At 34.1% G+C, this 23,427-nt stretch overlaps 2 protein-coding genes and 1 long non-coding RNA gene across 5 annotated transcripts in view; 2 read left to right on the top strand and 1 right to left on the bottom strand.

Moving 5' to 3' along the window:
* LOC111508655 (hypoxia-inducible factor 1-alpha) overlaps positions 1-13,902 on the bottom strand; it is a 268,802-nt gene extending 254,900 nt beyond the window's left edge. Inside the window, exon 1 of one of the 2 annotated variants that reach the window (XM_074180950.1) lies at positions 13,692-13,902. In XM_074180950.1, the coding sequence (XP_074037051.1) occupies positions 13,692-13,729 (38 nt within the window). In that variant the 5' untranslated portion in view covers positions 13,730-13,902. Of the gene's footprint in view, positions 1-4,561; positions 4,654-13,691 lie in introns of those variants that run through there. The other variant, XM_074180949.1, reaches the window with a different exon arrangement.
* A 1,174-nt stretch (positions 13,903-15,076) lies between these two features.
* Positions 15,077-15,821, top strand: LOC141485042 (uncharacterized). 2 transcript variants are annotated; one of them, XR_012466980.1, is made up of 3 exons: positions 15,099-15,210; positions 15,270-15,442; positions 15,498-15,821. It is a non-coding gene; the product is annotated as an uncharacterized lncRNA (long non-coding RNA). The 2 variants fall into 2 exon arrangements; XR_012466979.1 differs by having other exon boundaries at positions 15,077-15,210; positions 15,270-15,821.
* Positions 15,822-17,357: 1,536 nt separating this feature from the next.
* On the top strand, positions 17,358-18,679 carry RpS20 (Ribosomal protein S20). The gene is made up of 2 exons (XM_074180946.1): positions 17,358-17,518; positions 18,277-18,679. The coding sequence occupies exons 1-2, from the start codon at positions 17,516-17,518 to the stop codon at positions 18,637-18,639; spliced, it is 366 nt and encodes a 121-aa protein (XP_074037047.1). The 5' UTR covers positions 17,358-17,515; the 3' UTR covers positions 18,640-18,679.
* Positions 18,680-23,427: the final 4,748 nt, after the last annotated feature.

Below are 23,427 nucleotides of genomic sequence, written 5' to 3'. Positions count from 1 at the left end.
ATGTTAGCACACTAGCAACTTCAAAATCGATTTCTGCAACATCAGAGGACTTAACTCAAATATAAACTCAGTGCACCAACATCTGCAAACAAATAGTCCTCATATTCTTACATTTACAGAAACCAAAGTCAGTGCTTCAACAAACCCCGTCAATTTTCTATATCTCAGACATGATTTTCAATTCAGATTCAGACGTAACTTTGGAATATCTCTTTTTATCAGAAGCGATCTCACATGTCAACGAGAGGTAATGCTGGAACCCCAAAACTTTAATGTTATGTGGTTCAAAATAATATCACAGAAAATCACTAAATTCATATGATACGTTTATCAACCACCAAGCGATATACAATATAGGGCACTATTCTCTTCACTTGCAAACACAATTGACTTTCTGCAAATTAATCATCCCAGTGCCGAAATTTCCATATTCGGTGACTTCAATGTCCACAATATGGAATGGATCAAATTTTCAAGTATCAACGACGAACATGGTCGCGAAGTTGAGGCTTTTGCAATAAGCAGCGGACTTACTCAGATTATAAATGAGCCAACCATGATTCCTGACCATGATAGAGAATATGCTAGTCTTCTGGGTGTATATCTAACAACCAATCCAGAAATGTACACAGTCACCGTAAGGTCTCCATTGGGATCTTCTGATTACAAACTCATTTCGGTGTTGAGTGAATTACCGCTAAATGTTGGGGAACAATCTAAGCCGCGCAAAGTTTGGCATTACAGTTCTCCTGGGTGGGAGGATCTTCCAAGACTATTTCCTAAACTTCACTTGGCTTCTGAAGTCACAGAAGTTATTCTACCATCTATGGTTGCGTATATTCCTTTTTCAATAAGACGAACTTCTAACGGCAAATCTTGGTTTAACAAAATTGCGAGCAAGCTGTCGCCTTCAGAAATCTCGTCTATTGGTAGTGGCGCAAAAATCCCAGCGCCAAAAACCCAACTAAGTTTGTTAATGCTCGCAACAGCAGCAAACTTAGGATAAATGAAAGCAAAGAGCTTCACAATCAGAGAATTAGGGTTAAACTGCTCGCCAATCCCAACGGGTCAAGATCGTTCTGGTCGGTAGTTAAAGCTGTTGATCAAAACTTCATAAAATACACAATTCCACCACCAACACAAGCGGATGGTTCAATTGCAACAACAGTCATAGAAAAAGCAAATCTACTAGCTGAATAATTTGCGTCCCACTCCACAGTCGGTTTTCTGGAAAAAGCACCACCTACTATTCCCACACTCGAATCCACAATGCCAGAAATTACTTTTTGACAACGTCTAGTCAGGCGAATTTTAAAACAGATCAATATCAACCAGGCGTCTGGTCCTAATGAAATGCCCTTCATCGTACGTAAATGAACTCGCACCAGTGTTTTGCAGAATTTTTTCAACCTGTCTCATAAGAAAGAGGTGTTTTCTTCTTGATGGAAGATTGCTCGCGTTCAGCTTATTCCCAAAAAGGGCAAGACAAATCTTCCAAGTAACTATAGACTAATCGCTGATCAAAAATTATAGAGAAAGCCATAAACCACCACAACATCTTGAGCGATCATTAATATAGCTTTGGGAAACAAAGATCAACAGGCGACCTTCTATCGTATGTCACCCATATTTGGAATAACGCAATCGCTCCAACTCTCTTTCTAGGTATATCTACGACTTATTGCAAAAAACCAAGAATCCAATATATTGGTTTGCTGACGACATCACCCTTGTTTCGTCATTCCATTTGGATTCCAGGACATCTGCGGCAGATACACGTCTTCACCGGCAGCTGTTGAATATCTTAGAGAGGATTTAGAAGTAATTTCAAACTGGGGTGAAAGTAACCAGATTCAATTCAACGTCACATACACCCTGGTATCGATTTTCTCCAAAAAGATAAATGTCTCCGAACCGGATATAATAATGTCAGGTCAGACAATTCCATCTTCTGCTTCGATAAGTTTGTTGGGGGTAGAAATTGACACCAATATGTCTTGGCACAATCATGTAGCTGGACTTGCAAGAGCCGCTTCTCAAAAGCTTGGAATACTGTTCCGATCCAGAAAACTGTACACACTTCAGCAACTGTTAATGCATTATGAAGCTCAGATTAGTCCTTTGGAGTATTGTTCACATGTATGGAGTTCCGCCCCTCTGGATTCCATCCAGAAAAGAGCCATCCGCCTGATTGAAGACGCAAACATTACTTGCAACCTTGATAGTTTGGAAAGGTTGGACATTTGTCTCTCTTCCATAGATACTTTCACGGGAAGTGTTCAAGTGACTTGGCACATTTGATTCCTCCAAGAGCGGTACGTATCAGAAATACGCGACGGACTGTGGCTGCTCATCGTTTTGGGGTTTAACTCAGTACACCTCGAACTTCACTATTCAAGAACTCTTTCATTTGGAGAGCTGCCTTCATGTGGAATAAACTTCCTGAGAACGGTTTTCCAAATGGATTGAATCTCCAGCGATTCAAATCCAATGTGAATCACAAATTTTGCACAGGCACCGCTTTCAGAGCGACTTAAGGATTTTCCTGTAATGATTGTGTTTTGCTCTTAAAAAATCATTTCTTATCACAGTTCCAACTAGTTTTCCAAGGATATATTATTCAACATAAAGTAATATCAGCCCATTTAGAAGTTACTATCATCAGATATTTGTTGCTAGTCCGAAGACAACGGTCTAGTGGTTGAAAAATATTGAGAAATATCTGTCATTTCAAAGTTTTGGAGTGTGGACCATCGGGGTAGGCCGTTCCTGACTTTGCAGCACAACTGACTCCTGCATGAAAGCTCATCAAAGCAATTCATTTGTTTAGTCAATCACTTGAAATTCACTTGAAAAGTTATCGAAGAAAAACATTTTTCATTTTGTAACTTTGAGGGCCGGTAACTTGGTAACGAAGGATTTTAGGAACAAAAGTTATATGAAGTACTGATCTCATCTACGCATTTCCGAGAAGAAAAGGGAAAGTCCAGGGACACCCTGTATTTTAGATTCAATTAGGTTAATCTCACAATAATAATATCGTGAAACTACCCCAGTAAATGGTAAATTTTCGAAATCAAAAGCATGTAAAGTGGGAAAATATTGTATTCGTTTTTATTGAGCTTTCACTTACATGTATTATCTTTCACTGATATTAAAGCAGCATTATTGTATTGAATGAAGTTGTGATAATGTGCAAAAATATTGACTCTCAAAATGAACTACTCAAAATGAATATAGAGACATGTCCTTAAAATGCAATAAGTAAAAAAATATGTATTATTTTGTCAAGCATTTATATTTATAAAAAAGTTTATAGGTGCCTTTATTAAATATAACTTACATTGTTTTCAAAATGCTGTTTGGTAATACGATTAAAAAGAAATACAAAATGAGTGTCAAAAACAAATAAAATTTATTTCAGATAAAAATTTAAAAAAATGTACAATAAAAGAGTACGTCCACCCCTGGCTTTAAGAAGTTCGGCACAACGACAAAGCATGTTTTCCACCAAATTTCTAATTATTTGTTGTGTAAATCGTAAATCGAGCATCTGCAACTTGGTTCAGATTTCGGAAGGGTTGATGATCCTTCAAACGTATTTCCAGTTCATCCCAGAGCTGCTCAATGGGATTTAAATCCGGACTATTAGCTGGCCATCTTATGACATTAATATTGTGCTCCTGTAGGAAATTTCTAACGACCCTGGCTACGTGTGGTTTGGCATTATCTTGTTGTAAAATGAACCCAGCGCCCAAATTTTGGGCAAACGGGACGACATGAGGTTCCAATATCTCCTCTATGTAACGGACAGCCCTCTTCCCGAAATACCACAAGGTCCCTGTGTCCTGTCAAAGTTATACCAGCCCATACCATTATCGATCCACCTCCAAATGGAACAATTTCTTGCACACAGTCATCCAAATAGCGTTCACCTGGACGTCTCCATACCCGAACACGTCCGTCATTGTTGAATAACATGAATTTTTTTCATCTGTGAACATTACATGCTCTTGACAAAAGTTTCTACGATTTCCTCGATGAGCTGATGGAGTCAATCTAGGAGCTCTAGCAGGTCGTCTTGCATGGAGTTGTACTCCGTGAAGTCGGTTTCGTATCGTTTGGTTCGAAATTCGCGTTCCCGTAGCTTCTATAAGGCGACTTTGAAGTGTTCTATCAGAATCTGCGGGTTGTTGGCCTTTGTCGATTGGGATAAGGGGCTCTTTTTACTATGCCGTAAATTTGGTATTTATTAAGCATTTGGGCTACACGACGCCTTGAATACCCTACTTCGATCAATGCCACTGCTCTAAAAGCTTAAAGTACAAAAACAAGTATACACCAGAAGTTTTTATAATGAAATAATACATATTTTTTTACTTATTGGTTTTTAAGGATGTCTCTATATTCATTTTGAGTAGTTTATTTCAGTGTAATACGTTCTTCCTACAAGGTTTCTAAACGTATGACAATAACCATAAAATATTATGGAAAAATGAATATGTAAACAGGGAAGATCTCTTATACATTACTCCGTTCCCCATTAAAATTAAATACTCACATTTTTTTGATATATACCCATGCATAATCTTCGTACCCCAAATTCAAAGGCTGATAACCAAAAACACTCATGTCCATTTTTACGAAAGAACAAAATCGGAAGTCAATCAACAAAACAGGCGGCTGTGACAAACCATAAACAACAAGAGACTGATGAAACTAGAAAATCGAGAGGGACATTCCAAGTAAATTTAGAACAGACCTTTGATAAAGAAAACAAACACATTTGTACTAATTGTTGTTTAATGTCTGAAGCAGGATTGCGATAGGCATAGGCATATTCCAAATGAGGGCCCACAAATCGGTACTTAAAAAATGCGTCGAAATTTCACGTCTAGCAACAGCTTCGTGTAATCCGATTCCCCGATAAACCGTTGAAGAATTCCACTATTCATAAGTGGCTAGACAGGACAGGTAATTTATTTAATTTCTTAATACTCCGCAGATGAGGTGCGTCACATAACATTCAAAGACACAATGGCAAGGTTCAACGTGTGACTTTTGTTGAAGAACGTATATTGAGAACCCCATTAATCATTTGGTCGACTCTGAAAGAACTTTTCTTCCTTTGAGATAACATCGCTGAATGAAAAAAAATGAAGATAGATAAAACCGGATTCAAGATCAAGACCACCCTTTCAAAAATTGATGTTTGATAATGAATCTATTGAATAAGTAATGCAATGTCACTATTAAAGTTCGTGACGTTTTTCATACAGTGTCATCCCCGAAGTATACACCTTATGGGAAACTTATTTATTAAAGGTTTTTCGACAAAAAAGTCATTCCTGATAAATGTTTGCGTTCCCTAAAACTAAACATGCACCAACAATATACAGTAAAACATACGTAATATACGAGGGGCCTTCAAATATTTGATTTTGAGACAGGAGTAAAGTACTCTTATTTTGAAAAATCTCAGGGAATGTTACTTGAAAAAGTTGTTCAGCATTAAAAAATACATCTAGATTTGAAGTCATGGTCATCTAAGTGAAGTTTCTTTTTTTTAACCATTTTTTTAAATGGTTAAAAACGATAAATAGGCAGCATCTTGTATACAACGATTCATTTTAAAAGGCTGTAATATTACAAATTACACAACTATGACCAAGGTCATAGGTTTTGGCTCAAATTTCTTACTCTTCAAAAAAATTGACCGTGGTTAACACCATAGTTGTGTAATTTGTAATATCACAGGCTTTCAAAATAAACCGTAGTATACAGGATGCTGTCTATTTATCGTTTCAGCATTTTTTTTGTAGTCCCCATTTTGAAAAAATGGGTAAAAAAATAAAACTTCACTTGGATGGCCATGACTTTGAATCGGGATGTATTTTTTAATGCTGAACAACTTTTTAAAATAACATTTCCGAAAATGTTTCAAAATAAGAGTACTTTACTCTTGTCTCAAAATCAAATATTTGAAGGCTCCTCGTATATTACGTATGTTTTACTGTATTTTATTGGTGCATGTTTAGTTTTAGGGAATGCACAAACTTTTATCAAAAATAACTTTTTGTCGAAAAACCCTTAATAAATAAGTTTCCTATATGGTGCATACTTTGGGGATAAAACACACTCACATGGAATTTACTTGTTCACAAATTAACTGTCACGCTCTGTGTCACCAAATAATTGACTTTTACTTATAAGTTTATTTTTGATTCTTTGAGTCACATTATTAAAATTTCAGATTCAGCAAAAAAATACAGCTCAGTGTTACGAATTGTAAATGATTTCATATTTTTTCCAAAAAAAATACAACTGAAAAACAATTAAAATGGAATTACCAGTTGAGTATTTTTTTAAATAATTTAATGAAAAAACGAGTGAAAAACTAGTTATAAATGACACAAATACTGTTGAAAAGTATCCCCTCCCCAAAAGAAGAGATAATTTTTTATACGAAAACATATAAACACGCTCTCGGTATGGAAAATCATGGTTTCCAATTATTTTCTACTAGTTGTTGCCCGCGTAGAATTTGGTTTGTCACATTAAATTTCGTGACAGACCAATTTAAACAAACTCATATTTCTACTTCAAAAATACAGTAACTTAAAAAATATACCAGCTGCACTAAGTAATGAATAGCTTCGAGAATCGAATTATGTTACCTATAAAGAAATTCGCAAAACTAACACAACCGTCAACGTCGCGTTCTCGGTAATAGCGCTTCATTGCTTAGATCGCCTCTCTACCTCCGCGTAGCGTCTCCCGTCGTCTTACAGTAGAGCCGACGCGCAAAGACTCACGTCAAGTTAATCTTATCATAACTTTTGAACGAGTCGCCCAAATTACTTAGTGTAAAAGACAAAGTTTACCTATATTAAAAACTTAAAACGACAATTGTATCAATTTTTATAAGAATTTGACAGGTATTCTAAAATGGGCATTGTAAAAAAATTATCCAATTCAATTGTATTTTTGGCTCAGTATTTTCTATATAGTAGCTCCCATATAAGAGATAGATGTATGCTATCGCGGACTTTTATTTAGTACCATTTAAGATAAACAATCTTATGATACATTATCTTCATATAAAGGAGCGTATTCACCAAAAAAGCGAGCACGAGCGAACAAGAGCGAACAAGAGTGAACGAGCATTCTGCATCAATAATCAATAATGAGCGAACACGAGCAAATATCCACGAATGCTCGCAAAAAAGCGAGCACGAGCATGCTCGCTCATGCTCGCTTTTTTGGTGAATACGCACTCTCAGACATATTTATAGCAGGGGAGCCCACGATGCAAAATGGGGATTTACTCGAGCGTCATAGAGACCTATTTTGCAAAGTTAAGATGATAAGAAGAAAAAAATGTTATATAATATATACCTTTTCATCGGTGGGGAAAGCTGCTATAGATTATTAAATATGTAAAAAAAAACTGTTGCATGGACATACTCGAGCGCGTCAGATATTGATACCATCAATGTCCTACATATTTTTAATAATGTTGGTATGTTAATTAATCGAACGCGTCAGATTTTCTAAGGGGGTGTTAAGTGCACTAAAAAAAAGCTCTCATACAATAATCTGACGATTTCGATCTGACGCAAACTCGCGGCCATTATAATGTGCAAAAAAAATCGTCATTTTGAAATACTCAAGCAGTCAGATTGAGATATATATGGTTCATCTTTATGTTTTGGAGGTGCTGTCTCATAATCTGACGATTATCTAAAAGGATTCGCCTAATCTGACAAAAAAATATTTTTAATTTTTTTTTTTTAATCATTGAACTTAATTATTTGAAAAGCTCAGCTTATTTTTAAAAAATGCTCAAAAAAATCTAATTTTTATAATCAATTGATTAATCAATGGAGAAAAGAGAAATGAAACTTTTTATGTTTTTTTACCACTTTTATTTGTAACTAACGTTACTGCAGTTACTTATACATAATATAAGTTTGAAACTGTCCTTATAGGACGAAACGGCAGTAACGTTAGTTACAAATAAAAGAGGTAAAAAACATAGAAAGTTTCAGTTCTCTTTTCTTCATTATGATTTCCTACCACGTAGTAACGGCTACATCCATCAATTAATTGATTAATGAATCATCATCTTCATCTTCATCTTCATCACGAACGAGTCCCTGTGATCAGCTGTGATGGCGTCATGGCAACAGAATTCAGAGTGGGAACGGAGTGAGAGAGTAATAGATAGAGAAAAAGTGAATAGAGAATAGAGGAATAGAAACTTGGAGAGGAAAATATAGGTATCACACAGTTGAACGCATTAAACTTTATCGACGAATTTTCGTTATTTCGGCTTGCGGAAATCGTCAGATTATATATTTTTCAATATTCTTGAATTATTTTCTTCAAAATAAAAAAAATTAGCTACGCTCGGGAATGTCGAGATGATGTTTTTTTACAACTTTGCTGCCCTCCCCTTTCTTTACGTCACTCTCAAATTGTTAGATTACTGGAATATACACTTTTTAGCATGTAATTAACTCACCCTACCTTAATCTGACGCGTTCGAGAATTTCTGATGATCAATGTTTTTTAATAATCTGACCCTTTATCCTTCACGAGCGGCCTTATATATGGGGCTCATATTTGGTGGAGGTACTTAACCGAGTACAAGGTATCCCCCTGTATATTGATCTGCCGCGCTTCTGTAAATCCCGAAATCCCCGCTTGGGCTCCCCTATTATACCGCGCACACACTGCTCGCGTGCGCGTTCATCAATAATCAATAATGAGCGAACACGAGCAAACATACACGAATGCTCGCTCATGCTCGCTCGTGCTCGCTTTTTTGGTGAATACGCATCTTCAGACATATTTACCGCGCACGCACTGCTCGCACAAAGTATGGGTCAACTTCGACTACGAACTTGAAGATATTCGCTCTGGTGTGGACGAGACATCAATATGTCGAGCAAACACAAGCGAACATGAGCGAACACGAGCAAACATACACGAGCATTCTGCATCAATAATCAATAATAAGCGGACACGAGCAAACATACACGAATGCTCGCTAATGCTCGCTCGTGCTCGCTTTTTTGGTGAATACGCACCTTTAGACATATTTACCGCGCACGTCCTGCTTGCACAAAGTAGATGGATCAACTACGACTACGAACTTGCAGATATTCGCTCTGGTGTGGACGAGACATCAATATGTCGAGCAAACTCGAGCGAACACGAGCAAACATACACGAATGCTCGCTCGTGTTCGCTTTTTTGGTGAATACGCACCTTAACTCCAACGGTAAAGGCAGCGCACGCCAAGACAGCTCTCAGGGAGCAAGAACTTTCAAGACTGGCTTAATACTTATCGTTATACTATATGATCATATTTTTCGGATTGTGGAAGGTGAAAATACCCAAAAAAAATGTTAATAAAAAACTGATTTTTCTCCACAAAAAATCGCTTTCGTTCATTATGACCAAAATTACACAAAACCTTTGTAAATACTAGTCTATATTTTATTCTGATGTATAAGCTGTATATAAGTTTCATCTAAATCCGTTCAGTCGTTTAGGCGTTAACATACATACATACATTTGTCCATCCTCACAAACTATCACATTTATAATATCAGTATAGATAGTATAGATAGTATAGATATAGATTTCAAGTAATCCTTGGGAATTTACTTGCTTTAGAATATGTTCTTATATGTTTAAAAAATCTGTTTAAAATCTGTTAATTTCCGTTAATCAGCTATCGCCCCCATACGAACAACTCTCAGAAGTTGAGAAACTTGTGCGAGCTAAGGACTAACGAAGCCTTACCCTTTAACGTGTGATTCCTAACACGGTTGCAGAATCATTCCAGCTTCAACCAGATAAATTATCTCGAGAAAAATATCTGGTCGAGGCGAGAATCAAACCCACGGCCCACCGATCGTGGTTCGGGCACACTACCACCGCGGCCAATTCAACAATAATATGAATATAATCACGAAATATAAAACGTATACTTTGTAACGAAAAACAAAAATAAAAACATGGTTCGAAAACTAAAAATGAGTGTCCTCCAGCAGAAGTTTGTGCTGTAGTGAAGAAATTGATATCTTCCAAAAGTTCAATTAACAAAATAAGAGCAGATTGAAAGTTATGGGTACAAATCCCACTGACGGATGGTAGTTTTTTATTTTTTTACCATGCAATTTTCGAACTAATTGAAACTAGATAAAATAACAATAACAGAGAATATTTTTCAATGATTTTTTCCGTTTTTTCTTGTTATTGAATTTAATGATATTATTCTTATTCGGAATAACCTTTCAATATTATTTTGATATGAATCTTATTTTGAATAAGGCCGGCATCTCTTGCTCGTTGAATAACATACTATTTTTCTATTTCGATTGGCCTTCTCTAGATATTTTCAGCTTTGACAATCTGAAAAAATATGAAAATTGTAATGGAGAACTTTATAGAGGAATAGAAATGGCAATCTTTTTAGTTCAGCTCGATAAGTTAATGTGTAAATTCAAAGTATATTCCACGAAGAACTGGTCTACATATAGTTATCCATTATAATATCCTCCATAGAAAATAAACTTTTGAACAATACTATTTTTATTTGTGTTGAAAGTCTATTTTTTCTGGCAATTTACCGGGCAATATTTAATTTATGAATTGCCCTGAAAAATTGAACAAAAAAGCAAGATTTTCAAAGATTGCCTACAGTCTTAATAAATGAGTGCTCCACTCATTAATTGAAAATTAAAATGTTTATTCAGAATAATTGAAATATCAACAAATAAAATTCATAGTTTGATATATTCAGTAATTTCCAGTTAATTCCATAAATATTTGTGCAAATATAAAATGTAATAGATACTTATTCTAAATAACATCAGACATGATAATTAAAGGACAGTTGTTGAAACTGCTAACATGCTGGTATGTAATATACACTTTTACTTCATCTCCAACTTTTTCTTGCATTAATAAGACTGGAATTTCACTTATACCTACCTAAGTGAAATTTTATATAAAAAGCCCCCCTCTCAACTTTTGAACCGGACAATATATCAAAGTTAGACAAAATGTACTTTACAAAGCCTTATTTTCAGTACTTATTGATAAAAAAGATAATGGTCGTCACCATGAGGGCGCTACGAACTTTTTTTAAATGGAAAGTGATACCTCATTTGTTGGGTATTTGAATTTCCTATCCAACACAGTTTTATTTTTAGGAACTGGATCAGCCATTTCTGGGTAATGATCAGTTTTATATTAGGTTTATAGAATCTGCTAACAAACTATAAATACCATTCTTTCAATACAAAATTTATTGAAAACCTACTCCAGTTCATTCCAGTAAATGTTCATCATTCACTTCCCGACAATAATGAAGTCTGCTTACAAATTCCTGTCATACATTATGAAACGTTCCCATGGTAATTTTGTTGCAAGCACCTCTTTCCTATCCACAAACATCTAGAGGTGTCATATCAGGTAATTTCGTGGGCCATATTAGGGAACACATTTGCCCATCTACCGGTTTGGACAAGTGGCAAACCCTTCGACAAACCCAAACATGTTTTCAACTGATGTTACGTTTCAGCAAGATAAAGTAGTACTTCCTCATTACAACAGGTTGGTTCGAAATAGGCTGTATAACAAATGAACAAATCTATGGATAGGTAAACATGGCTACTTAAAATGGCGAGCTAGATCACCTAAAAGTATTAAGTATACGTTGCACTACCGAAATCTATTTCTGAGCTCTTGGATAGAATGGTAGGTGCTCCTGACGAAATTACCCCAGAAACATTTTATAATATGAAAAATGATATCATTTCTAAACAGTCTTCATTATTGTCAGGAAGTGAATGATGAACAGTTGAGGAGATAAAGTGAAGTTTGTTTTGATTACATTTTATCTTGAAATTATGATATTTGTTTCAGATTCTCAAAATGAATATAAAACTACAAATTACTCAGAAACAGTTGATTCGATTTCAAAAAATAAAACAGTGTTAGAGAATTGAAATACACATCAGATGAATGTTGAGCTGTTTCACTATTAATCTTGAATAACTAACAAAAATATTCTAAATTTTATGCAGTTTTATGAGATGAAGAATACTTCTACATTTGCAACATATTTTTCTACAAAAATTCATAGAGAAAAGCATATAATCCTCAAAATCTCGCTCAAAATAGAGTAATTGATTTTTATTGAATTACTGTAAGCTACTTTTTCTATTGGGATGAAAAAAAACCTCATAGAAAAGAATTTCGTGACTATTTGAGTGAATTTTATCATTTGTATGACACTTTCAATAACAAGCAAAATCTTCATCATTGGTTTTGATATTTCAAACAATTCATGTAGCTTTGTTATTTCTACATTCACCATATATGTGAGAACTGAATAGATAATCCGTGTATAAGTGTCAAAATTTGGTATTTTTTGGAAAATATTTTTTTAGGAAGCCTTTCTTGAAAATATTTGTGAATAATTCAATTGAACAATGAGTTGCTTTGCTGTTGTTTTGTTTACTTATGATCGTTATACTATTTCTGATATATTCAGTTATCCATCCATTCAAAATACTTACTCAAGTTATACGAACTCAATTGAAATTGTCATACTTTCTTGAATGATATATATAGAGAGGCAACCAATAATACTGCCTGATTTTTGAAGAAAGAATGCGTAAACGTAGCTTAGAGAACGAATAATAGTCTAAGTAAATTTATTGAAAACAATAAAGACAAAACTTTGGTGTTGGATAGATCAGGAGTATATAAGCTGACTTGTGGCTCTTGCCCAAAACTATATATTGGCCAAACAGGGAGAAAATTTTCCCAAAGATTTGAAGAGCATAGAAGTAGTTTTGTAAATAGAAAAACTAATTCCACATTTGCAAACCACCTTTTAGCAGAAGGACATGAGGTCAATCTTGAATACGACGTGTTACATTTAGAAGAGAAGAGTTTGAAACTCAATCTTCTAGAATGTTTAGAAATCGAAAGATTCAGGAATTCGAGTAATTTGCTGAATGATCAATTAAGGTTGAATAACTCCCCCATAAGCTCAGGTACATTACAGGTCATTACAAACTTAGGTAAAAATCAGGTGCTTGAAATGTAGGTACTTCAAATTGTAAAATTGGGTATATCAAGCATTGAATATGTATACACACATTTATATTGTTTGGTGAAGCTACTTGAAATGTATTTTAAAATTAAATGAGCATAGATTCAGTAGATCAGGAAATGCCTGAGAAGGGACTATTTAATCTTAAGTCTCAAATTATCCTAATAGAAGTAGATGTCATTTTTCATCAAAACGATGGGCATTTTCATCGAGAAATTACCTGAAGTAACTGTTTGATACAAAATTCATCAACCAGTTGGAGAATCATAAACACAAATACTTTGAAATTTTATAATCGTATTGTTTATTGAACCGATAGTTCAATTAGCTAGGCATCGTGTAAGCATTCTAGCTTAGAAAGTAGGTTAGAAATCAAAACAACAAGTCCAACCTCAAAAGAATCCACCATTATGGAGACAGTACAACGCAAACTATCCAAGAATTGTGTAATACTTCATGGTCCCTAATGATGTTCTAAAACTTATCCAACCCCTATTATCAAATTGAACGATTGTAGCCAAAAATCATAGAATAAAATTGAACTGACCTGCGTTTTTCTTTAGGTGCTTTTGGCTTCATATCCATTCCAAACTGTGGTGTGTATTTCTTAGTCACTGCTAAGGAAATACACTAAATGCACATTTAAACAGAAAAAAACACGAAATTAAGTTCAAACTACACAAACAATGATTATAGAAGTCACATTCAACTATGACGTTTTGATAGTACAATATTACAGAACTGACATTACTGATTACTGTCAGTATAAAAAAACTGACCACTATATTTACCGATTGGAACGTTGCCATATTTAATCTGCAGTTCATAAAATTGTGTAGATTTATCTCCAGATGAGAAAATTATCAGTTACTTCGAAGTTGGCCTTAAATGTTCGAGATGTTTGAATGATATATTCAAAATTATCTCACTATTTTTTACTTATTGGATAGGCTCGCCGGTTTTCTAATTAGGTACCATCATTGTCTCACGTAAACAAAATTCAGGTAATAAAGTCATTAAGGATCATCTGTCATTACCGAGTGGTTGTATATGTGAAGGTACATTGTTAATTAATTCAGTTCATTGTATTTATTTGAAAATGTCTCCATAGGACAAAACTGCAGTAACGTTAGTTACAAATACACGTAGTATAAAATATAAGAAGTTTTATTTCCCATTTATTGATGATCTCATACCACGTAGTAACGGCTACATCCATCAATTTATTTAATTTTAAATTCAAAATTGGAACATAAGCACGGACCCATGGAGTATTTATGACTTTGTTGTTGCCTCTTTATCTCTAGAAATGCCGAAAAAGCACATAGAGACAGGAGCCGTCTCTCATGTTTGTGTTGAACATTAGAACATCTGTCAATAGAATTTGACTGCTGATAATCAAGGTTGAAAGAAGGAAAAATGTAAAAATCACAATCTGTTGCGAAAAATATATCGTTTTTAGAAAGGTCCTAAATTTGTGGATGTTCAAATTTCAACAAAGGAAATCGAGCTAGACGATTTGGCAACCCTGCGGTTGAAGGCGATAAAGCCTTTATTGTATATAAGGAATTGACCATGTTCACATAAAAATGGTTTCGGTCAGTTTCAGTCATTTCATTATTGGCTATACTGATATTTGACATACAATCAGTGCTGCCGTTAAGGTACTATTGTACCGCATTCGGTACTATTCCATGATTTTGATACGAAGGTACTACCCTGATCAATATGTAGACTATTCGGTACTATTTACTATAATCCCAATTTTTTTACATTTTCACGTTGACTCCCATCGAGTACAATAAAAAATAACAACAATATGTGTGGCAACAATGCAATTCCGTGATTCAAGTTCCAGATCAGCAAATACCGTACTTGTGTCAAAATTGCGAGCTATCATCATAACTCTGCATTATTTAATCCTGTGTTCTGTGTTGTGTCTGTGAACTGTGGTTCTGTCATCTGTCAGTCAGTCAGCAGAACAGCAGTTTTAACTTTTAACCTCACACCTCACCTTTGAGAAATTGGTTTTATTGTTTTGTCAAAATAAATAGGAATATGGACAGGTAAAAATAAAATTGACTAGAAATTAACTTGAAATATGTATCCCTTTGTTTATTATTAGGTACCTGATAGCATTGGCTCGAAACACTCCAAATTCAAAAGAAGAAAATGGAAATATTCCAATTCTTGAGTTTGAAAATCAAAGATCTGGAAAATAATTCTGGGGATAGAGAAGTATAATTCCATAAAAAGAAGTATAAAAGAACTTATAAGTTTAATTTCAAATGGGATGATGTGAGTAAAAATAAAAAACGTGTATTTAGAAGATTAATATATTACTACTTTCAAGGAGTTCTCAGAGTGGTTGACAAATAAAGTAAACCATACTGCAAATCATGCAATCTCATTTTAGAGGGAAGTAAGAGTCACATTGTTCGTCACAGCAAGACTAGAAAGCATATAGCCAAGATGAGTTTTTTGAAAAGATCCCAAAATATTCAAGTTGTAATGGAAAACCTTCCTTCAACAAAGCTGGGTACATCTGTGCAAGAAAGTGAACTGAAGTTATGCATGTTTTTATCAGAGCATAATCTTCCGCGTTGTTCATTTGAAAGATTTTATGATTGTTTTTATTTATTTTTGTGATGAAGGTACAAATAAAAGATTTTCAGTTCCAGAATATTTTTTTGCCTTTCATTTTCACTATCACACAGAAACAGAACTTTGTGGAACCGTGTCAGAAATTTCAAATATTCGGAAGAGGAAAATTATCAAATATATTTCTTCCGATTTGAAAATCATATCCACAGGAATTCTCGAATGTAGCTACTTGAAAACGTATTTAGTATTGTTCATTCTATTGTGACAGAAACCTAATTAAAACAAAACACATTTGCAATCGTGAAAGAGCAATTTGCAGAAGGAAAAAGAAACATTTTTATCAAATGTTCTAATTATGATCTTTCTCTTAAGGAACATTTCTTAGTTTCGTTTGGCAATACTGGCATTTGGTCTGAAATGACTTATGCGCATGTGCCATATCTAGTCTTGCGCGGTACATTTTGGGTACTATTTTCTTGTAAATTTCGATACTTTTTGAATTGACGTTGCGGCAGCACTGCATACAATATAAAAAAGAAGAAGACATGTAATTACAATGATTGGAATTGAAAAACCTGAAATTTCACTTCTTGAAGATCTGTGAAATTTCAATTTACTATTCTCCATGCTGTTACTATAATACAATACTGACAGTGCCAACTATCAATGAATTTATTGTGTTGAATTGAAGTGCATGCTATGCACAAGATAAGGTTGACAGTGAAATTCAAAATTAGGTATTTACAAATCTTCTTCCCAAAATTGTACGTGAAATGTCAGTGTCGCCAATTTTGAAAACGCTGAAACGCTTACGAGCTATGAAATTTATATTGTACTTAACCACGGAATTCAGGCACAAGTTATAGAAAATTGACCAAACAAAGAAGTTCCTTCTTCTGACAATTCCTAAATTGTTTCAGAATTAGATGCCAGCGCTATGGTGGCATAAATGAGAACCATAAACGAATACATGAGATTATAACAGATTCAGAAGGATAATTGCAAGTTTACAGCTGAGTATAATCAAATACATAGCAGTACGTGAGAAGGAATGAAAATTTCAGATGTGTGTATGAAAGGGGAGGAAGTGATAAATGCTGACCATATAATATTATATAGAAAAACTGAGGAATCCAAAAATTCTATTAGGCTTGTAACTGTGTGCCTACAAACAAGTGCATTGAATTCGGAGCCTCATAATATATATTGCACATCTGACGACAGGGAGAGTTAGCATAATTAAAAGATTATTTCTCATTACTTTTTTATTATTACTTCACTTTATCATTTTGGTATACTCTGCAATGAACAAAAAATTAGAATTGGATGATTTCGCAATATTCACACCGAAAAACTGGTATATTGTTAGAAGGGTTTATTTTTTATATTTGCCGATCTTCTGATAGGTTGCATTTTTCCAGCCATAGAATTACCGTGCGATCATTCCTTTATCTTCCTCTTTCCTTTTTGACTCAATTTTGAGATGCCCATTGACTACAGTGCACAGGAGTATAACCCTAAATGAATTATACACTTAATATTCGAATGTTCTTGACTACGAACTCTTGGGATCACCATTTTCCCCGAGTTTGACTTTCGAATTAACTAGCCTAGATGTCGCCCACTACTTTAAAAAGAAAAACTGGATTTTGTACTTTCTCGCGCACCTCTCTTCCTCTGTTTGTGCTCTACTTGTGACGGAAGGTTCAGCGCTGATCAATTCTTTCTTAAGAAATTTGATTATCTCGACCTACCATAGTAATCGAAATGGTATGTATTTGATATTTCTTTATTCCTATTTAGGAAAACATTTGAAATCGATTTACCAGCAACATAAAAATAATTGAGGTTAAAGCACACGTGTTCTTTCAACTTCAGAAAACCAGTTGTAAAACAATCACTGGTGGTTAAATCAGTCTTTTTAATCATTTATGAACAATTTGAATAAAATGAAGGTTGATTTATCAGCATTATTTGATGCCAGCTTAGGAGCCTTAACCGTACCTATTATCGTCAGTGAAAAATTAATGGCATTTTTCACTTTGGACTGTTGATAATGTTCTATATTAATAATTTTTTATAATGCCTTTTTAAGTTTCTTCAGTGCTATTCTCACAAATATCCACTTTAGATTTTGAATCAGATAGTAATACTTTCATATCTTGTTTGTATCATTAAGTTCAGCTTGTGATTTATCCATCTGCATGGCTATAAGGGAACACGGAAATCGTTCTTTTGATCAGTTATCACTTCAGAACCTTGTTAAAGGTTATATATTGCGCTGTCGATAAAGTATAGTTTTTAAAAGTAAAATGCTACAAAATCTTGATTCAAACATGGTGGTGGTTATATTTTTTCTATATATGAAGTAAGGTAGTTCAGAATATAAACCACTACATATAAACAACAAAGAGTTATAAATGTGGTGTTTTTTAGACTGTCATTTCCTGATGACTCCGAAAAAGTTGGCACATCACATCTACAATCAAGACTCGTTTTCGAATGAACAGTTCATTTTTTGTTTATAGACATCCACAAAAGAAGTCAATCCAGAAAAACCTGGACAAGACATTGCTCCAATCCACCACATTAGGATAACTTTAACTTCACGTAATGTTCGCTCCTTGGAGAAAGTTTGTTCTGATCTCATCGATGCAGCCAAAAAGCAAAAGCTGAAAGTAAAGGGACCAGTACGTATGCCCACCAAGATTTTGCGCATCACTACACGTAAAACACCTTGTGGAGAAGGTTCAAAAACTTGGGACAGATTCCAGATGCGTATCCACAAGAGAGTCATAGACTTGCATTCACCATCTGAAATCGTGAAGCAGATAACTTCCATCAACATTGAACCTGGTGTAGAAGTTGAAGTTACCATTGCAGATGCCTAAATGTTGAGTAACTTTTAAGCATTAAAGGTTATTTTTAATATGTTGCTTTTTTTTTCATTCAAGATCTTAGTAGATCTGGGGAATTGAAATAATCATTATGAAGTAACTGGCAAATGTTGAGCAATTTTGTTGGAAAGAACGTTATTTTCTTGACTTTTTATTACAGACAAGTAAAAAAACAATAGCCAATAAGTGAATTGCATTTCATATAGCGTAAAAATATATACAATATGAAAATTATTTACAAGTACAAAATATACATAATTCATAAATGAAGAGACTCAATACTTTTGAATACCACTACTTCTTGTGTTAATTATTAATGAAACTAATTTGAATTGCTTTGGAGTTGGTCCTTGATATTGGCCACAATAACAAATAGATGAAAAATTGAAGCAATAACATTTTGAAATATTTTTGAGAAAAAAAGTTTTTGGCTTTCTACTACTCCATCTTGATCCAAAAAAAATGTGGGAATCTTCCAAAGAAAGGAAGTAATCAATTTGAAAATAAGTAAACTCTATACAAGCACATGTAGATCATGCAAAGAATAACTTTCAGACACAAACTGGAAGAAAGCCGTCCTGAAACAGCTACTTTCATATAAACATTGAATTATACGAAAGAAAAAATTCTTTCGAAACAAATACTTTTATATGAACACTGTGTGTTCTGTATAATTCAGTGTTCATATAAAAGTATTTGTTATGAAAGATTTTTTTCTTTCGTGTTATTCAATGTTCATATGAAAGTAGCTGTTTCAGGAGGGCTTTCTTCCAGTTTGTGTCTGAAAGTTACTTCTTTGCATGATCTACATGTCCGTGTACAGAGTTACTTATTTTCTTATTGATTATTTCCTTCCTTTCTTTGGAAGATTCTCACATTTTTTTTGTATCAAGATGGAGTAGAAGAAAGCCAAGAACTTTCTTTCCCAAAAATTAATCACTCCAAAAAAATGTAATCCCTTCAATTCAAATTTTGAGATACTTTATAATAAATCAACCATTTCCATTTTTTTTTGAGAACCCACAACCATGAAACAAAGAATATTTTACGTGTGCTTATTGTACAATTAAAATTGTCAATAATAAATGCTTGTTCTGGATATTGTTGATATTTGATGAGCTGTAACACAATTCAAATATTTTTATCCTATATTAGAGAACAGCATGGATTCATCCAGACTATATTAACACTAACTAGTCTATTAATTATATAGAATTGTAGGCTTTAATGGCTGGTGTCAATGTTTTGATTGGCTATTGAGTTTTGCAGGGGTCCTTTTTAGTTATAATCTCCAAACTTTTCAACTGCGGCAGTCATCTTCAGTGGCGTGGTTGAAGTACTATTCTTGACGTGTCAACTGAAACTATTTCATAACACTATTTTTTGTCAAAAACAACACCGCAATAATACCTCGGCCATCGTATTCATCTGATTTGTCCCCCTGCGACTTTTTCCTGTTCCGAAGATACTCATGAAAGGACGGCGTTTTGCGATGGTTGGCGACATAAAAAACCAAATCACTAAGTCTACTCAAGGACATACCAATAGCTGGCACAAGTGTGTTATATCTGAGAAAGACTACTTTGAAGGGAACAATGATGAATAAGTAAATATTTTTTGATAATAATTAAAATTCACCTCAATTTTCAATAAACTGATGGATGTAGGTAGCCGTTACTACGTGGTAGGAAATCATAATGAAGAAAAGAGGATTGAAACTTTCTATATTTTTTACCACTTTTATTTGTAACTAACGTTACTGCAGTTTTGTCCTATAAGGACTTTTTCAAACTTATACATTTAACTTTAATGTATATTAAAATTTAATGTATAAATGTAGAAAGTTTCAATTCTCTTTTCTTCACTTCAATTTTTGAACAGATCTAGTATAGACTGACCATTTGAGACAATGATCTACTGGGTTAACCAAACATTTCTGTTTGTACAGTTAATAGTAACTTTATCGGACAACACTGTTACATTGATGTGCTCCAGGTGGTTTTTCTATTAATGACAACTAACTTATTTATTCGACCCACAGAGAAATTTTCCTACAAGTAAATATTATTTTTTTTGGGCACTCCTGCAATGACAGTTTTAATGCCAAAGGTAACATATTTGTGACTTGCTGTTAGATTTCGGAAAGGTAAGTGGTAAACCAGTCCAGTCCCCTTGTACTCCATATCTCTCAAGTTCATTCGCAATCAAAGGCTTTGGTGAAGTTAATAAAAAATCCCAAAGCAACCACTAACTTATAAAGTGTATCTACAACATGAACAATTTTCATATTGGAGTATCGAAGAAGCCATGCTGGAAGTCTGAAAACAGTTTATTAGATGTAAAAAAAGCCACTAATTGTTTATAAACAGTAGCTTCAAATAATTTAGAATGGCTACATAAAATGATAATTCTTCGATGAATTTCCAATACATTTTCATCTCCTTCTTTCTACAGTGATAAACTTAGGTAGTTATGCAGCTGCAGTTTCGTAAGAATGTATCTTCTTTCCCTCCAACCGATTTCCTGGAGTCTTTGAAGTCCACTAGATACTCGTTAGGACAACAAGAGGATTGTTCCGAATTCTTGGGGTTCTTGTTGAATACTCTTCATGAGCAAAACAATAGCAAAATCAATACTCCTGACCGCTCTAGACTGAATGATTCTGCACAGCCCATCTCGTCTTGTGTTTGTAAATCTTTTGCTGGAAAAATCCTCACTTGTTTACTTTGTGGTATATGTTCAAGAGGTAGTGAAAAGTGATGTGAATTTCTGGAACTTCATCTAGCGTTTCCTAATATGACTAATAACCAGTCCGTGCGAAGTTTATTGTTGAATCATCTGAAAATGGAATTTTTAACAGGTGATGATCGACTGTATTATCAAACTAACTGACTGTTATAAGGAAACAAGTATATCTGAGGCACCAGTCAATCTAATAATAACACTGATGATCTTCAAATAAGACTCAACCTCTGACAGAAGCAAGAAACTCTTTCGAAAGTTTGAAATAGATGAACATTTCAATCTAGCAGACCACTATTATAATATTCATGCAGTCATTGTTCACTGTGGTTCTGGCGTTGAATTTTGTCATTATTACGCCTTGGTCAAAGACGAAACGGACTGGTTTAAGTTTGACGATAGTCGTGTCACGAAGTGTTTTGTCGATGTATTGGAGCCTCTGGAGACACCCTTCATTTTGTTTTATGAGAGAGAGGACATTTGCAGATCAAGATCTTCAGATAATGTGGTGCTGCAGGTTTTTCCTGCAGCTGAAAAAGCAAATGCGCCACTGGAATCAATGAAGTCGCCCCGGAGCGCCAATTAATTTTTGATGTTTTTATTTTTATCGTTGTGACCGATTGAAATATACCTATCTTGTAGAAATGATAAAATTAATTATTTAACAGGTTCACTGGTGACAGAGTCGATGCGCTCAAATAGAATTTTTGATGTTTCATCATGGTCTTTATTGTTTGTATATTATAGACACTTATGGAAGTTTTAGATCACTATAATTTTTTCTCATGATTACCATTCTTATACTTTACATTTTATACTCAATGTTTATTCCTTCTTTTTCAATATTGATTATATTGTTGGAACATTTACATATTTGGGAAAAATTAAATTAAGTTTCGGCAACACCGCTGTGGGTTTGGAATACAGTTGAAGGTTACTATTTTAAAGTCGATCACTGAACAGAGTGTGAAACGGAAAATTATAGAGAAGGTACGCGCCGATGATTTTTCATATTAGAAATTGTTATGGTGATCAAAGACGTTTCTTTAAACTGCTTCTCCTAATACACCTTGATCCTCTCCTTGTTTGCAACAGTATTTTTTCCTTGAGCAGTTGGAACCAAAATAACCAAGACGAGTTCAATAATTCACCACCGAGTTATTCGATGTATTCTTTGTTTATCATGTCCATTACGGAACATAATTCCAAACACAATCTTTTAGGAAACTAGAATATGCAAACCTAGTCAATATTTTTACTTGAATGTAATTCAATTTTATGCTGAATCACCTGTCACCTAAGTTTTTGTTACCACCAATCCAGCTCGAAGGACCAAAATATCGTTCTGTTATAATGGATATGATAAACTCAGACACAGAATATACCGATTACCAACTCAGTAATGATTAAATAAACTTATGATTGAGACAACTTTTTAATTCCAACTGCTTAAGGAAAGAATACTGTTGCAAACTAGGATAGGATTAAGGAGTATGAGAAGCAATTCAAAGGAAGGTTTCTAACACCATAAAATTCCCAATTTCCAATACGCCAATACATCGGCGCGTATCTTATCTATAATTTTTGGTTTCACACTCCATTCAGTGATAACTCTTTGAAGTATTTACTAACATTCAACCGCGTTGATCTCTATTCCCAACCAACAGCGGTGTTGCCGAAACTTTGTTTAATTCTTCTCAAAGAGGTAAATGCCCGGAACATGTTTTTTTCAATCCATTCAAATATTCTTTTCTTAGATTCCAAAGTTGAAGTTTTTAAAACAACTGAATTGAATGTTGAATACCATTTGTATTTGCAACTAATGTTAGTTACAAATACATTGGAAGTTTTATTTCTAATTTTTCATGATCTCCTATCACCTAGGAACAGCTACATTCATTAATTTAATGAACTTTATTGATTTCAAAGACCTCACACACGCACTCATATGAAAATACCTACAAGTAGGTACAAAGGTATTGTATTTCCATCATATAGAGTCTGTTATGATAGAAATATAATTACAATCCAAAACAAGCA

This window comes from Leptinotarsa decemlineata, unplaced genomic scaffold (assembly GCF_025532065.1).
Source record: "Leptinotarsa decemlineata unplaced genomic scaffold, Ldec_3_MD MMD2_tig00026307_RagTag_RagTag, whole genome shotgun sequence".
Classification (NCBI taxonomy): Eukaryota; Metazoa; Arthropoda; class Insecta; order Coleoptera; family Chrysomelidae; genus Leptinotarsa; species Leptinotarsa decemlineata.
The sequence above is the reverse complement of the archived record's forward strand: the minus strand, read 5'-3'. Positions and strand labels throughout refer to the sequence as shown.